This window comes from Drosophila novamexicana, unplaced genomic scaffold (assembly GCF_003285875.2).
Source record: "Drosophila novamexicana strain 15010-1031.04,08,12 unplaced genomic scaffold, DnovRS2.1 tig00000564-arrow-pilon, whole genome shotgun sequence".
NCBI lineage: Eukaryota > Metazoa > Arthropoda > Insecta > Diptera > Drosophilidae > Drosophila > Drosophila novamexicana.
The window spans coordinates 2,456,020-2,472,885 of NW_020824810.1; the positions used below are offsets into that span (position 1 = coordinate 2,456,020).

Here is a 16,866-nt window from a genome sequence, read left to right on the forward strand (position 1 = left end):
AAGTAAAAAAAGACAATCATAGTTAACTATTAAAATATACTTATTGTGTTTCTTTAAAGTTGTTAAATAATGTATACTAAAACCCAAACTCTATCTAAACCGTTGTGCTTACATTCATTTTCTATAGGGCGAAACTGAAAAACGTTTTGTGAGTAAATGCTTGAAAAACAAACAAACAAACAAAGATACTCGTACAAAAACCCAGAAACTAAAACATTTGACAACAAGATGAGAAGAAATCAAGATTTAAAAAAGAATTAGTTTTAATCTATCTAGATGTCACATGTTTTACTTACTGTACAATACTACATATCTATATATATATACTTGCATTGCCTAACACATCATACTAACTAACCCACATAATTAAATACTTAACACATTTATATTGAGAAACAACATTTGCTCCACCTTGTATAAATCGCTTTGAGTCCATGTCAAATCATCTATCATCGTTTGGATTCGAAACATTTGAGTGTTGAGTGCGTCTCCTGCATGAGTTGTGTGTATTGTCGAAAACGTCTTCAATGGAACATCAAAACCATCCGAAACCCACAAATAACCTCACCCAAAATAACCTCCAAAAAAGCCATAAACATGCTTCTTTGAGATAGTCAGATAAAAGAATTTAAGCTCAGGCGCTGCGTTTAGGTTTAATCTTCTACTTCCTCAGAGATATTCTCTACGATTTATATAAAAGTCTTTTACTTTTAATTAAAGCTGGACTAGGGACTTCTGATCTTTACCAAGATTGAGTTAAGAGCATAGTTATAACTAAAACATATCTGAAGTTAACTTGAACTATCAAGTAGACAAGCTCACAAGCGTGAACTAAACTTACACGCTCTGCAATTAAGAGCTTGATTTCTCTTCACTATCAGATATTAGCTAGATTCATTTAATAGAATACATTATTCTCATATCACTAGCACTAGCTATTAGCTTTGATAATACAGTCTAAGGTCTCAAACCGAAGACCTTTCCTTGGCATTTCAAATCTCCCGCGCATTAAATTGACAAACTTAAGTACAAAGTACAAGCAAATACATCAGGAATTACCCAAAGGCTTTAACCCAGGAATCGTAGCATAAAGACAGCCTCACACACACACTCACACGCACACACACGCACACACACACACACACACACACACACACACACACACACACATAAACAACGGCGACGCGAAGCCATTTTGCAACGTGACTTTGACAGCAGTTTTCGAGCTGTGGGAAAGTTGCAAAACTTGCGCTTGACTCAGTTAAGCTGTTAATTAAGCGTATACACACACACCGGCACGCAAGCAACTCGCTCACACACTTACACACAAGCAACACACACACACACACTTTGCCCAACAGTCTTAAACTTAATGCTCATAGCTTAACCTCTTCACACACACACAAGCACACACGCATCCGTTTTGCACCCGAGCGCCACCTATCGTTTGCTTAAAACAGCCTCATTGCCTGCTCTCTCTCTCTCTCTGCCTCTCTGCCTGTCTCTCTCACTTTCTCTCTCTTACTCTCGACATGCCTTTGTGCCCATTTGTCATGTGTCATCCACTGTCTATTGTGAATTCGCTTTGTGCTCAGCCTCGCAGCATACATATGAATCGCTCGTTTTAGACGCTGTTATCGTAATCGTAATCGTATTTGTTATCGTAATTATTATAAGTACTCGTACTTGTTGTTTACCTTTGTTTTGTGTCTGACAATCGGTCAGTCAGTCAACCAGTCAGTCAGACAGTCATTCATTTAAGAACCATCCTCACATGCTGCCTGTAAATAATATCCGTTATCCAAATCCAATTTACCCCTCGTCCGTCACATTAACTCGATAACGATAACAAAAAACCCCCAACGATAATGCGCAGTCGGATGCGGAACGCGCACGCGAAGAGGCCGCCGCCCTGCAGGAGAAGTTGGAGAAGAGCCAGGGCGAAGTTTACCGGCTGAAGGCGAAGCTGGAGAATGCCCAGGGCGAGCAGGAGAGTCTGCGCCAGGAGCTGGAGAAGGCGCAGAGCGGCGTCTCGCGTATACACGCCGATCGCGATCGGGTAGGCAAACACTTTCAGCTAGACCATAGCCCGTTCCTCTCAAATCATCCCACTCCTACGATAGGCGTTCGCCGAGGTGGAGAAGATCAAGGAGGAAATGGAGCGCACGCAGGCAACGCTGGGCAAGGCGCAGCTGCAGCACGAGAAGCTGCAAAACACGCTGGACAAGGCACAGAACGAGGTCGATCATCTGCAGGATAAACTAGATAAGGCCGGCACCGAGAATCGACGTCTGGTGCTCGAAAAGGAGAAGCTCACCTATGACTACGATAATCTCCAATCGCAGCTGGACAAGGCACTCGGCCAAGCGGCGCGCATGCAGAAGGAACGCGAAACTCTCACGCTGGATACGGATCGCATACGCGAAAAGCTTGAAAAGACGCAGGTATGGGATGCCCCCAAGGTGCCACAACACACACAGACACGCACACCAAAGCAGAAACACACACAGATACACACGACACAGACGCCGAGCCATGCAACACGCGTAGATCTTGTTACCTAACCTGTGCCTAAACGTTGTCTATCAAATGTTACTGTAATGTGTTGTAAATACCTGAATCCCAATACTCAACTAACACAATAATCCCCCCTTCCTTCCTCACCAACCAACTGTACATAGCTGCTACTCAATATTGGTATATGGGCATTTCCGGCAAAAAGTTGATCTTAAAATAATTGAAAATAACATCAATAAACTCAGATAATATACTATATATTTAACATAAATTTTGACGTTACGTAATACGTAAAAGACATTACGAAATACGTAAGTGGCCTTAAGTAATTCGTAAGTAACGTTACGTAATACGTAACAGACGTTACGTACTACATATTTTACATGAATTTTGACCAAGAATAATGTTGCTAGATTAAGATGCCAATTGTGAAAATCGGAGAAGATATCGTAACAGACGTTACGTAATACGTAACGAACGTAACCAAATACGTAGCGTGTGTCGCACAACATAAAGTAAAAGTCTAAGAGACGACCTGAATTACATTTGACTCTTGAAAAAAGGATTATTCCATCTTCTTTTCTCGACAGTAAAGCCCTGTAAATGCCCATATACCATATATAGAACATACTAAACACCATTTGCGATGCATTATACATAAATATATATACACATATATATATAAATATATATCCTAAATGTATTGCCTATCGTATATATACGTATCTATCTTTCAACTATCTGCTATGTATGTATGTAACACGAACACTTTGAATACACCCATGAATACACTCAATAAAAAAAAAACAGATGCAGCTAGCGCGCATACAAAAGGAAAGGGATCAGTTCTCCGATGAACTGGAAACGCTCAAGGAGCGCTCGGAATCCTCCCAGACGCTGCTCATGAAGGCCGCACGAGATCGTGAGGCGATGCAAACCGATCTGGAAGTACTTAAAGAGCGCTATGAGAAATCGCATGCCATACAGCAGAAACTGCAGGTAATTTGAACCCAGAAACACACAAAGACAAGCGAGGTACAAAACAATTGGCTCTATAAATATATACATATATGTATATTATAATATATAACACTAATCGTAACTAATCAAAAACGCATGAGAAACTGAGAACTACCAGTGAATTGGCTGTTTGTAAATTTTGTAGCTTCCTTGAACACTGCTTGTGCCCAGCTGAAAGCCCCGATCCCTTCTAGATTTAATTTAAAGCTTGATCAAACCATTTTGCTCTTGCAGATGGAGCGCGATGATGCTGTTACCGAGGTGGAAATACTCAAGGAGAAACTGGACAAGGCTCTCTATGCCAGCCAGAAGCTCATCGACGAGAAGGACACCTCCAACAAGGAGTTCGAGAAGATGCTGGAGAAGTACGATCGTGCTCAGAACGAGATCTATCGCCTGCAATCGCGCTGCGATACCGCTGAGGCGGATCGCGCCCGACTTGAGGTGGAGGCCGAACGCTCCGGCTTGGCCGCCTCGAAGGCGCGCGAGGATCTGCGCAAGCTGCAGGACGAAAGCACACGGCTGCAGGAGGCCTGCGATCGTGCCGCTCTGCAGCTCAGTCGCGCCAAGGAGTGCGAGGATAATGCGCGCACCGAACTGGAACACAATCGGGATCGATTCGATAAGATGCAAACGGACATACGACGCGCCCAGGGCGAAAAGGAGCACTTCCAATCGGAGCTGGAGCGCGTCACCTACGAGCTGGAGCGTGCCCATGCGGCACAGACCAAGGCGGCCGCCAGCGTGGAGGCCGCCAAGGAGGAGGCAGCCCACTATGCTGTTGAGCTGGAGAAGCTGCGCGAGCGCTACGAAAAGAATCAGGTGGAGCTGCGCAAGCTGCAGGACACAGACACATTCGGACGTGAGACGCGTCGCCTCAAGGAGGAGAACGAACGGTTGCGCGAGAAGCTGGATAAGACACTGATGGAGCTGGAGACGATACGCGGCAAGTCGCAGTACGAGTCGGAATCCTTTGAGAAATACAAGGATAAGTACGAGAAGATCGAGACCGAAATACAGAACATGGAGTCGAAGCTGCACGAGACCAGTCTGCAGCTCGAACTGTCCAAGGGCGAGGTCGCTAAATTGCTGGCCAACCAGGACAAACAGCGCAGCGAGCTGGAGCGTGCCCATATTGAGCGTGAGAAGGCGCGGGACAAGCACGAGAAACTGCTGAAGGAGGTCGATCGTTTGCGCCTGCAACAGTCCTCGGTGAGCCCCGGCGAGCCGGTGCGCTCGTCCGCCGCGATCTCAGCGGGCGAGCGACAGGAGATCGATCGGCTGCGTGATCGCCTCGAGAAGGCGCTGCAGTCGCGCGATGCTACCGAACTGGAGGCCGGTCGCTTGGCCAAGGAACTGGAGAAGGCACAAATGCATTTGGCCAAACAGCAGGAGAATACCGAGTCCACGCGCATCGAATTCGAGCGCATGGGCGCCGAGCTTGGACGCCTGCACGATCGTCTCGAGAAATCCGAGTCGGAAAAAGAAGCTCTGCGACAGAGCAGTCGCGGCGCCGGTGCCGCCAGCGGCGCCCATCCACAGCTGGAGAAGCACGTCCAGAAGCTGGAGAACGATGTCAAACAGCTGGCCATGGAGCGCGAACAGCTTGTGCTGCAGCTGGAAAAGAGTCAGGAGATACTGATGAACTTCCAGAAGGAGCTACAAAACGCCGAACAGGAATTGCAAAAGACCCGCGAGGAGAATCGCAAGCTGCGCAACGGCCAGCCCGTTGCGCCCGCCGCACCCGCCGAAATTCAGGCCATGCAAAAAGAGATCCAAACGCTGCAGCAGAAGCTGCAGGAATCGGAGCGCGCCCTGGCAGCCGCGGGACCACAACAACAACAGGCAGCGGCAGCCGCAGCGGGCGCCAGCCGCGAGGAGATCGAACAGTGGCGCAAGGTTATCGAGCAGGAGAAGAATCGCGCCGACATGGCCGACAAGGCGGCCCAGGAGATGCACAAGCGCATACAGGTGAGTACAGCCGGAAGATCCGAAACGAAAGCCCCAGCTTCAACCCCATTTGCCGCACTTGCCAGCTGATGGACCAACACATCAAGGATCAGCACGCCCAGATGCAAAAGATGCAGCAGCAGATGACGCAACAGCAGCAGCAGGCAGCGCAGCAGCAGCAAACGGCGGCAGCCAGCGGCGGCGTCGATGCCAAGGAGCTTGAAAAGGTCAAAGTTGAACTGCAGGCGGCCTGCACGGAGCGTGATCGCTTCCAGCAGCAGCTGGAGCTATTGGTGCAGGAGCTCGAAAAGAGCCAGGTAAGCGAACGACTAAACCCAATTCCGACTAACTAAATAAGTGTGCACCCCTTGAGAATAGCTTAAGATAGAGAAAGAATGGTTGTGTGCAGAGATATGTGAAGGAAAGAAAGAAGAAAGAATATCTACATATAATAAAAAGAGAGAACCTAAATCAGATTGCGGTAAAGATTATTTTAAATTATCGATAAATCGATGACATCGATAAGAATCGATGCCCATATTAAAGCTATCGGAACTTATTGTATAAGAGCTTGAAAATTATATATATATGTATGTAGTATGTGGCTATGCTTTTTCTCATAGTCTACTATTTTACCTTTCACCATATTTCACCTTTAATCATATTTCACCAAAAAAAAAGTCTTTTAAACAAAGATACACAAAACTGTGAAAAGTTTTGAACGAAAAACATTTAGTTATTGCCCAAAAAGCGGGAAGAATTTAAAAATAAAAATAATAATGTTGAAAAGAAAAGAAGGGAAACAACTAAACGCTGAAAAAAAATCATAAAAATCGAACAAAAGGCTTCAAAGTTATTCGCAAATGCATTTTTCACGAAGAAGAATAAGCACAGTCGCAGCTTGCGCCGTGCGGTTGTATGTATGTGTGCGTGCGTGAGCATGTGCCAGGCAGAGCTTGATACAGGGTTGTTAGTCGGTTTTCAACACGATTCATCATGTTCGTTTTACCACCCCACCCCCCTCCACCTTTCCATGCAGTTGTCCAATCAGGAGCAGGCGAAGCAGCTGCAGACGGCGCAGCAGCAAGTGCAGCAGCTGCAGCAGCAGATCCAACAGCTGCAGCAGCAAATGCAACAGCTGCAGCAGGCGGGCAGCGCGGGCGCCGCAGCAACAGACGTGCAGCGGCAGCAACTGGAGCAGCAGCAGAAGCAGCTGGAGGAGGTGCGCAAACAGATTGACAACCAGGCGAAGGCTACCGAAAGCGAACGCAAGATAATCGACGAGCAGCGCAAACAGATCGAGGCCAAGCGCAAGGATATCGAGGACAAGGAAAAGAAAATGGCCGAGTTCGATGTGCAGCTGCGCAAGCGAAAGGAGCAAATGGATCAGCTGGAAAAGTCATTGCAGACCCAGGGCGGCGGCGCAGCGGCCGCCGGCGAGCTTAACAAGAAGCTAATGGACTCACAGCGGCAGCTCGAGGCGTAAGTAAAAGCGTTAACAGGCTATCAACTTACCCGACAATATTTATTTTATGATTTAGGCACTTAACACTTGCACTTTACCACTTAAACACAATATTAACTCTTTATTTTTCGCGAATTTGGCGCACGATGCGCCATTTTTTCAACAGTGTGACCGAACTATGTTACTTTTAAAATGCCTCGACAGCTGTTGGCATTAGCATAAGCATAACATATATCGAACATCGATAACTAGAGTTAACATAAGATGTTAATAACATAGCATGCCAGTGCAATGTTAAGAATCATTACATTTTACACCGAACATTGACCAGACTTAACAGAACAGATCATAACAGAGCACACGAATGCAATGTTAAGCACGCTGCTTACACTCTTATACTCATCATATTACGTGTTATATTTTCTGACCTTGCAGCTGCGTCAAGGAACTGCAAAACACAAAAGAGGAGCACAAGAAGGCGGCAACCGAAACGGAGCGCCTGCTGCAATTGGTACAAATGTCACAGGAGGAGCAGAATGCCAAAGAGAAGACTATTATGGATTTGCAACAGTGAGTATAAGTTAAAAAAAAAGAGACAGATTAACCAAAAAGCTAATCACTCTTATACTCTCGCAGAGCCTTAAAGATCGCTCAAGCCAAAGTCAAACAAGCACAAACACAACAGCAGCAGCAGCAGGACGTAAGTTAACATTAATTGTCTTATACACGCTGTTAAATTTAATCGCCTGCTGTTTTTGTTTACAGGCCGGACCCGCTGGCTTCTTGAAGAGCTTCTTCTAAACCGAAAGCGTATAAGTACTTGTCTCGCCGCAAGTATAAGTACAAGCCTAACACAACAAATAACAGCACTGTCTACTATTTTGTATACAACCGATTACCGATATACCGACTATGCAGTATTTCTTCTACTACTATGTACCACACACACACACACACATTTGTAAATGACATATGTAAATGCAAGCAAATTATTTGATATTTATTATATTGTAATTAGGTTGCCGCTATACTCAAATTATGAATGCATTTATGTAAATGTCAGATTTGTAACTCTCTCCATTTCGAACTTCAACTTAACTCTCCCTCTCAATCGATTTCGAACCCCTCTCTCTCTCACTCTCTCTTGCTCTTGCTCTCGCTGTCTGGTTAACAGTTTGTTCGTCTTATACGCTGTAAAGTAGACTACACTTTTCCAGCACCGGCTCGAATTGAGCTTACACGACATCCGATACCCTGTAAATGAACAATTTTATCAAATTTCAAAGTTCTCTACAAATATTTTGCACTTTTTCCAAGTTGTGTAAACTCAAATTGAGTTCGTTTTGTTTTAATCGGCACGATCCCCAGTTTTGCATACGGCGCGAATGTGATTCACAAAAGCAAGATAAAGCGAAACAAATGAATAAATCAACTAATTATTAAATATACATGCATAAATACTACATATAAATTGTTAGGCAACGTATCGTATAATTATGAAAAGTAGCTAACGATGTGCTAGCCTCTGTTATAGTTAGTTAAAAACTGAACAAATCCAAAATCGCAGAACATAAATCCATATATATACATATATATACTATATATTTATCAGACACTGTACATAGAGCATCTATCGTAGTCGTACGATCCGAATACGAATACAAATAAAGAGTAGAGCAATAAATTTATATATAACCCCTGATACGATTATATATGACGATAAAAATATATATATATATATATATGATACATGATATATATGCATATGTGTATAAAATATTGCGTAGCCTTTAGACGTGTACCAAAGAGTAAATTGCAAGAAACTATTACCAGAAATATGCCTAAAAACTCCGATTCAAACTCAAATTCAAATAGAATACAATTTAAAGCTTCATTAAATTCGAACTCTATTTTAATTAGTTCAAATATACATGACATCTATCGTACATAGAGATATAATTAAATACATATACAAGAATATCCCTAATCAAAGCATCTAGTTCAATTTAAACTCACGACTTCACACTTCACAGGGAGGGAACAGGGAATACCCCTAATATTCACTGTCAAACTCCCGTCTACAGACTTCACACTCAGCTCCCAGCTTTAATCTCTTGCTGTGAATGAACTTTGAGTTGAATCGATTCGGATGTAGAATAAAGGGAATATCCCTAATATTTGGGTTGAATCGATACGGAAGTAGAATAAAGGGAATACCCCTAATGTTCACTCTCAAACTTCCGCCTCCAGACTCCACACTCAGCTCTCAGCTTTAATCTCTTGCTGTGAATGAGCTTTGAGTTGAATCGATTCAGAAGTAGAATAAAGGGAATATCCCTAATGTTCACTGTCAAACTCACGCCTCCAGACTCTACAGGGAAGGAATAAGGAATACCCCTAATATTCACTGTCAAACATCCGCCTCCAGTCCACACTCAGCTCCCCGCTTTAATCTCTTGCTGTGAGGTGCATCGATTCGGCAATTGAATAAAGGGAATGCCCCTAATGTACACTGTCAAAGTTTGCTTTTTTATTTAGAAGAGTTTAGATAAATGCAAATGTGTTATTGTTATCATACAAATGCATACATATATATATATGCTAGCATACAGTATATATATATATACATATATTTACATATAAAAAAATAATATCGTCTAGCGAAATATATATATATATATATATAGAAAATTATTAGCTTTGTTTTCACATTTTGTATTCTTTCAAACAAAGATTATTAACACTGCCAATGTTTCCATACAAATTAAATATGTTTATTTCATTAAAGAGGAAGAAAAATCCAAAAAAAAAAGAATTCTGTTTGAATTGAAGCTAATCAAAATAAAATGCAACATTAGCGGTACTCCCGTCACGCATAAGCACACACTTTTGTTTATTAGCGGAATACCCCTGTGCTACAACACCCCAGACCGCGCCCGAGACATTCAGATTCAACAAACAATCATATCATACAACTAAATATATATAAATATATACATGACTAAGCGTCCCACACACTCGCAATAGTTATCGATAACAAATCGATAGACAAATGCAAACCGAAATAAGGCAATTTCTTTTTTATACTTAGAACCAAGGCAAAGCAAAGCGAAAAAAAGTGCTCATCAAATCAACAATCGATAAATCGATAACATATTTAAATCTCTATCGATATCGTTATCGTTATCGCTATCGATAACATTGTCAGTCAGTCAAAAATATCGCAATACTCACACATTACGTTAATTATATACATATATATATATATACGCTGTTTATCGTTAGTTGAAGCAATGTTATCGAATCAACACATTCGATAGGCATTCGCTTTGTGTGTACATAACTAAGGGCCCCCTAAAAAGTTCCTAAACTAGGAACGACGGGTAAAGCGCACTTAAACGAGTTGCAAGTCAAGTAATAATTAAACACTTTTTTGCCGCCAAACATTGCCAACAAATGTGCCGGGCAAATGTGTACATAAACATATAACTATATCTATATCAATATATATATATATATAGAGAAAAGGTCGAAGGTTAAGCATAACACAAGCTGTATTATATATGACACGACATATGATATGCCCCACAGTTAACTCTCTATATATGCCATATATACTTAGCATCGATACTTGCATAAAACTACTCGTAAGTACACTCGAAAAAAAAAGAAGACACAATTAAAAGGACAAATCAACAAACTGCGCATACACAACGTTGACAATATTTGACAGGCACACACACACACACACACAACAACTTTGTCGAAATTAAAAGTTTTTCAATTTCTGTTGAAAGCCAACATATCCCCAATACATATATATATATATATATGATATAGCACCAAATATAATATAGAGCATGTAAATGAAGAACAACTATTTATTTACATAAATATATATATATATATATAGATATACAAACAACTCTCTCTCTCTCTCTCTCTATCTCTATCTCTTTCTGTAAACAAACAAATTTCCAATTTGAAAACAAAGGAAATTTCAAGAAAACACTTGCCTTTAAAGTATGAACAAGTTCTAATTCATATTATATTATTAGCCTAGATAGTTGCAACTACAACAAAAGAGATGAAAACTAAATTAAAAACTAACGGTACATTGTCTATATTATATACATATATATATATAAAAAGCAAACATAAGTTCTAATAATACAATTATAAATAAAAACACTTTAATCATATTATCCCCGCCGTCGTGTACCCAGATTACAAACTAAAACGTAAAACTCGTACAATTAATACAAATTAAATAATAGTAATAATAATAATAATAATAATATTACAATTAATATTAAATAAAAAAAAAACACAGCTTCAACATTTTTCTATACAAATAAAAGCAACAACAACTAGAAATTCGATTATGTAATTAGCATACTGTAAACTCAATGTTATAGGCACACACACACACACAGACACACGCGTACACACTTAACAGTAAGTTGCCCAATGAATTTAACAGAAATCGCAAACAGAGCTTTGGTTAATTTATTTGATTTTTTTTTAGTAAATGGTCACACTGAAAGCAATACACACACACACACACACACACACACACAGCATAGATAAGCGTATTTAAAAAGTATAGAAAAATAGCGCAAATTATATAAACATATATATATATATATATATATATACATATATAAATAAAAGCAAACATAGCAGAGTACAGTGGGCCGAGAACGTGGAAAATGAGATCAAAATTGTAACAACAACAACAACAACAGCAAGCAGTTAACTTGTTTAGAGAGAAGCGCAAAAAGCAGTTTGAACAAAATACTAGGCAAACAAATACCAAAAATACCAAAAAAAAATTCGTGTATACATTTTTTTAACAAGTTTGGTGATCTACGATATTGATTATTGATAAATAAAAACATAAACAAATACTTATATATATATATACATACATTATATATATAGTTAAGCCATGATATATATACACATACACACATACATACATACACATATATATATATAAATATATATATATATATTATACATATATGAACTAAATAAGTTTACAAGGTATATGCATTAAAAGAAAAACCGCAGCAACTAAAACAACATAACATAAAATAATATGAGTAAAAACAACAACAACAAGAAAAACCACAAAATAAATAAATTTATTATATACATACATAGAAGAATATTAAAAAAACAAAAAATACGAGATGAAATGGTATGAAATGAAACGATTATTTGAAACATGTTCATTATATATAAATGTCATTACAAATGTTCTTCAAAACTGCCTACCAATAAAATATATTTCAAATAATATGCAATTTGGTTTGTACTCAATTTGAGCGGAAAATGGGCGGCTTGATTCCACTGTACTTGCAAGCATATAGAAACTTGTGTTTCAAATATGCCGGGCTTGTGCGGCAAGCGCTGCCAACTTCACGTCACTCAATTGTGCGCCAGCCTGCGCTCAATTTTGCGCTAACAGAATAGTGGCTGCGCAATATTGCGTCAACACACTGTAAAGCCAAACTGCTTGCACAGCAAGCAGCGCACAGGCAGCGCCCGCTGTTGACGGCCGCAAGCAGTGGCTATTTAAAGTCCAATCAGAAAACCTTACTTTAAGAAAAAACAATTTAAATAAAAGCAATAAAACATTTAAATTACAAAGCAATTATCTAAGCCACAAAGAAATTGCATTTGTTTTGCGCTGCGGCTGGCATAAAACGCACTCATGCATTATGCTGCCTTATTGGTTTCATTCGGTATTCTAACCAGAAACTAACCAGATTTTGGCCTGCTAAATGGTGCCACAAATTGGAAAGAAGCAGCAGCAGCCCACGCAATTGGAATCGCAGTGCCAGCTGCCCTATACAATATTAAAAGTTAAACACCCACACACACACACACACACCCACACACACACCCGCACAGAGCATGATGTAATCATATATATATGCTTATATACACACACACACATACAAATGCGCGTTGGGGTCACATGTAGCATATACCGTTACCACGCACACACATACATACACACATATATGTAAGTACTTAGAAACATACGCACACTTGCACGGACGGCATATGTACAGTTAGTTATTACTGTCCAATTGGATTACTGCTCTCGCCGCTCTGCAGCGGCAAAAGCTCAGCCCATCCCCGAAACGTTTGCAGCCCCTCGCATGGATGGGCGCATGTGCTGCCCCGCCGCTGTTGGCGTCGGCGTCGGCGTCGACGTCGCTGCCGCTGTTGCTTTTTATCGATTGACCCAATTTTTGGGTACATATTTTTACATAGTTGAGTTTTCTTATCGCGAGCTTCCTTTTTTTTCTGCGCATACTTTTTTTTGCTTCTCTGGGCACATTCCAATGGCTTCGTCCTTTCAACGTCCTTTCCACAGCTTAAAAGCTTTTCCTTTTTCATTTTCATTTTCCTTTTGCAATTTAATGGCCAAATTCTGTTGCATACATATATATTTATGTATTAGATTTTCGGGGGTGTGGTCTTGCCTCTGCCTCTTCCTCTTCCGCTTCTTCTTCTCGTTCTTATTGGGCTTGGTTATGCACGCTGCACGGTCTTATTAGCTCATTATGTCATCAGCAAAAACCGCCTTCCAAATGGAAATTTGATGAAACTAACGGAACTTTAGAATTCCAATTGGCAAACACTGCTGCCAGTTAGTTTAACTAAATGCCAACAACTAAGTTTTAATTCTCAATATTTAGCCGGAAAATGTTTAAAACAACATGCGGAAGTTATAATTCTGATTTGAACACCAATAAAGTAAGGGGAATTTAGAAGAGGAGGCAATATTCATATCTAATTGGATTGTTAACATTGTGTACTTTCCAATTGGATTGCGTGTACTGGAATTCGACGCATTTTTTAAACATTTATGCTAATTAGATGTAACTCGACAATTCCTAGGGCTTTACTGTAGCATATCCAATTGGATAAGTATCATTTGGGATAGGGAAACCTACATCCAACTAGATTTCCAAGCCAAGCATTAGCATTAAAGGAAAAAGGCCCAAAGGGATATTTACAACTGAAATCTAACTAGATTAACTATATAACGATTTCCCAATAGGAATTATACAAGTCTTACTAGCTTAATGAACATTTTCCCAACAAGAAATATACAAGTCTAACCAGATTTATAACTGGACTTAAGTGTGGCCATTAAAAAAGTTTAGTTACAGCAAAATTTCCCTCAGGGCATATTTAGACAATTCCAATTGGGTTATGGAATTGTTGCCCAATCTAACTAGATTTTCAACAAACATTCATCAAGTGCCGTTTTTCAAGGCAAGCAGTGTCCCATTTAACAAATACTTCAGACAATACATATGCATATTTATATATATATGTGTGTGTGTGTGTGTGTGTGTGTGTGTGTGTGTGTGTGTTGATTTGAGAGCATAAACAAACGATTATCCGGCCGACCCAGAAACATATTTGTGCAGCACAAATTACGAGCACAAGAGTTTCCAAAAGAAAAGCCAAACAAAAAATAATGAGCAGCAGAATAAAATGTTAACAAAATAATGGGCCGAAATAAGCATAAAGTGTGGTTATGTACGCAGGCACATACACATGGATAAATGTGTGTGTATGTGTGTGTGTGTGTATGGATATGCCGTACTCACTCGCATATATATGACACGTGTAATTGACCTACTTTCCCTATTCGACAGAGCAGCACATACACATGCATACATATGTATGCATACACGCACACATACAATGCCGTAGATACGCATAGAAACACACCAATACGCATGCAGCAAAAGCGCGCAAGAGAGAGAGAGAGAGAGAGGGAGAGGCGCACACTTAATACGTATCGATAGGCGTATAACAGCTGGGCAACACTGTAATACACTTGTGTGTGTGTGTGTGAGTGTGAATGCAGCAGCGCCTTGATCAATGTTCTTTGCTATTGACACGTTAATAGCCGCAATTTGTTTTCATTTACCGATCAAAATTATGCTGTCACACACACACACACATACAAACTAGATAAATAAGTATGTATGCCTATGTAGTCGCAAAGCTTTTTACAGCAGCAAAGCTCGCTCTCTCTCTCTCGCTCGCTCGCTCAGTCGCCACCAGCTGTATGTACAATATATGTATGTGTGTTGGCTTTGTAGCTTTGCTGTGAGCGACAAATTGTTTTGTAGCCGACGACCTATTTATTTGTGGCCAGCTGCGCAGCGTTGCCGTACGTTCGTAACAGATACACACAAGCAAAATGAGAATACCCCCCTCCCCCACCTCCTCAACTAACACGCCCTTTTAATATACACGCCCCGCTGTTTAATCGAATGCAGCGTTTTATTGAACGAAGAGAAAAAGAAGACTTTTCTGTTACATACATTTATACTCTTTATCAGGCATGTACATGCAAACATACATATGTGCAATACGTATCTGTTAGATAGTTCTGTTTGTTCTTTGTCGCGACAGCGATAAAGTCAATTAGCAGAAAACATGCGCTCAAGTGCAAAACGCTGGCAACGCCAAAAACAAAAAAAGAACACATAAAGGAGCGAGTAATTAATTAGCTCAAGAGTCAAACACCCACACATGCACACACACATGCACGTCGCATGCACACATGCACACATGCGCATGCACACACACATGCACGTCGCATGTACACATGCACACATGCGCATGCACACTCTTTGCCCCCCGACCACGCCCACGCCCACGCATAGCTGGAGCCAGCTGATTTAATTGCCTGGCGACAAAAAGCAAAGAAAATTGCGCAAATTTGTAATTTGTTTTTCATTTTTGTTTTTAATTAAGTTTACACAGTTCGCTGGCGTATCTGTCAGATACATGCGTCAGATATTTACAAGCTAGTCGGTCGAATCGATCGCAGTGCTAAGAACTTGGCCCATTGCCTATTTGGGTTTTTGCATCTGCCGCGTCGCCAGCTGCTGGCCAAATTGTCTGGCAAACACTGCAAAAGTATCTGCAAGATACGGTGCCACATTTGTTTGACTTTAGCCCCAAATTATTCGGCAAGGCAAACAACACTCGTGCATTTGTTTGGGTTAAGTCCTCTTCGCTTTGGGGGTCTTTGCCGCACGCTACGTGACGACGCGCTGCTGCACCGCAAAGTTGTGTCCAACTGTCATGAAGTATCTCTGATTTATTTCTGTACGTGTTCGATGTCGCCGCAAGACGTAACGAGTAGACGCAAAGATACTCTGTTTTCCTCGCTATAGACAATGCACTTGCTTCACTTCCTTGTCTATAACTCAAGGAATCGGAGCTTTAGCTTACGAAATACATTTCAAATGTTGTTGCAAGTTCTACGAGAACCTATATACCAAATGTCATGTCCCTAGCTTTTATAGTCGCTGAGTTCCTTGAGGTGTATAGGCCTTACTTGTCTATAAGTCAAGGAATCGAAGACTTATCTTCCAAAACACCCTTTTAATCTTATTGCAAGTTCTACGAGAGCCTATATACCAAATTTCATGTCCCTAGCTTTTATAGTCGCTGAGTTACTTGAGGTGAATATGCCTTATTTATCTATAACTCGAGGAATCCGATATTTATATTATAAAACACAGCTCTAGGTTAATGAGAAGTTTAACAAAAACTTGTATCCCAAATTTCATGTCGCTAGCTTTTATAATTCCTGAGTTACTTGAGATGAATAGGCCTTAACACATTGTCTCTGGTTCGGCTCGTTAGCCAGTTATTCCATTCTATTTAGACGACTAGCTTGCTTAAAGTTAACTTAAGTTCTGGCTTCTATTGTATAGTTTTTATAATGCGCTATATAAGTTGTAAATATTTATTAGATAAATCTAGAGTTTATAACGACCTAAATACACACTCACAAACTCTATTAACTGTGAGATAATATGCTACAATTCAAATTCCTTGATAGCATACCATAT

General features: G+C 40.6%; 1 protein-coding gene and 1 long non-coding RNA gene across 4 annotated transcripts in view; one reads left to right on the forward strand and one right to left on the reverse strand.

Moving 5' to 3' along the window:
• Window positions 1-8,658, forward strand: part of LOC115762159 (ELKS/Rab6-interacting/CAST family member 1) — a 43,054-nt gene extending 34,396 nt beyond the window's left edge. For all 3 annotated transcript variants that reach the window (XM_030704273.1, XM_030704274.1, XM_030704275.1), the window contains 9 exons: window positions 1,877-2,059; window positions 2,124-2,444; window positions 3,328-3,516; window positions 3,772-5,508; window positions 5,574-5,804; window positions 6,527-6,969; window positions 7,388-7,522; window positions 7,589-7,652; window positions 7,718-8,658. In XM_030704273.1, coding sequence (XP_030560133.1) covers window positions 1,877-2,059; window positions 2,124-2,444; window positions 3,328-3,516; window positions 3,772-5,508; window positions 5,574-5,804; window positions 6,527-6,969; window positions 7,388-7,522; window positions 7,589-7,652; window positions 7,718-7,753 — 3,339 coding nt within the window. In that variant the 3' untranslated portion in view covers window positions 7,754-8,658. The remainder of the gene's footprint in view (window positions 1-1,876; window positions 2,060-2,123; window positions 2,445-3,327; window positions 3,517-3,771; window positions 5,509-5,573; window positions 5,805-6,526; window positions 6,970-7,387; window positions 7,523-7,588; window positions 7,653-7,717) is intronic.
• The window catches only part of LOC115762167, a 114,027-nt gene that overhangs the window by 88,744 nt on the left and 8,417 nt on the right, over window positions 1-16,866 (reverse strand). The window lies entirely within an intron of this gene.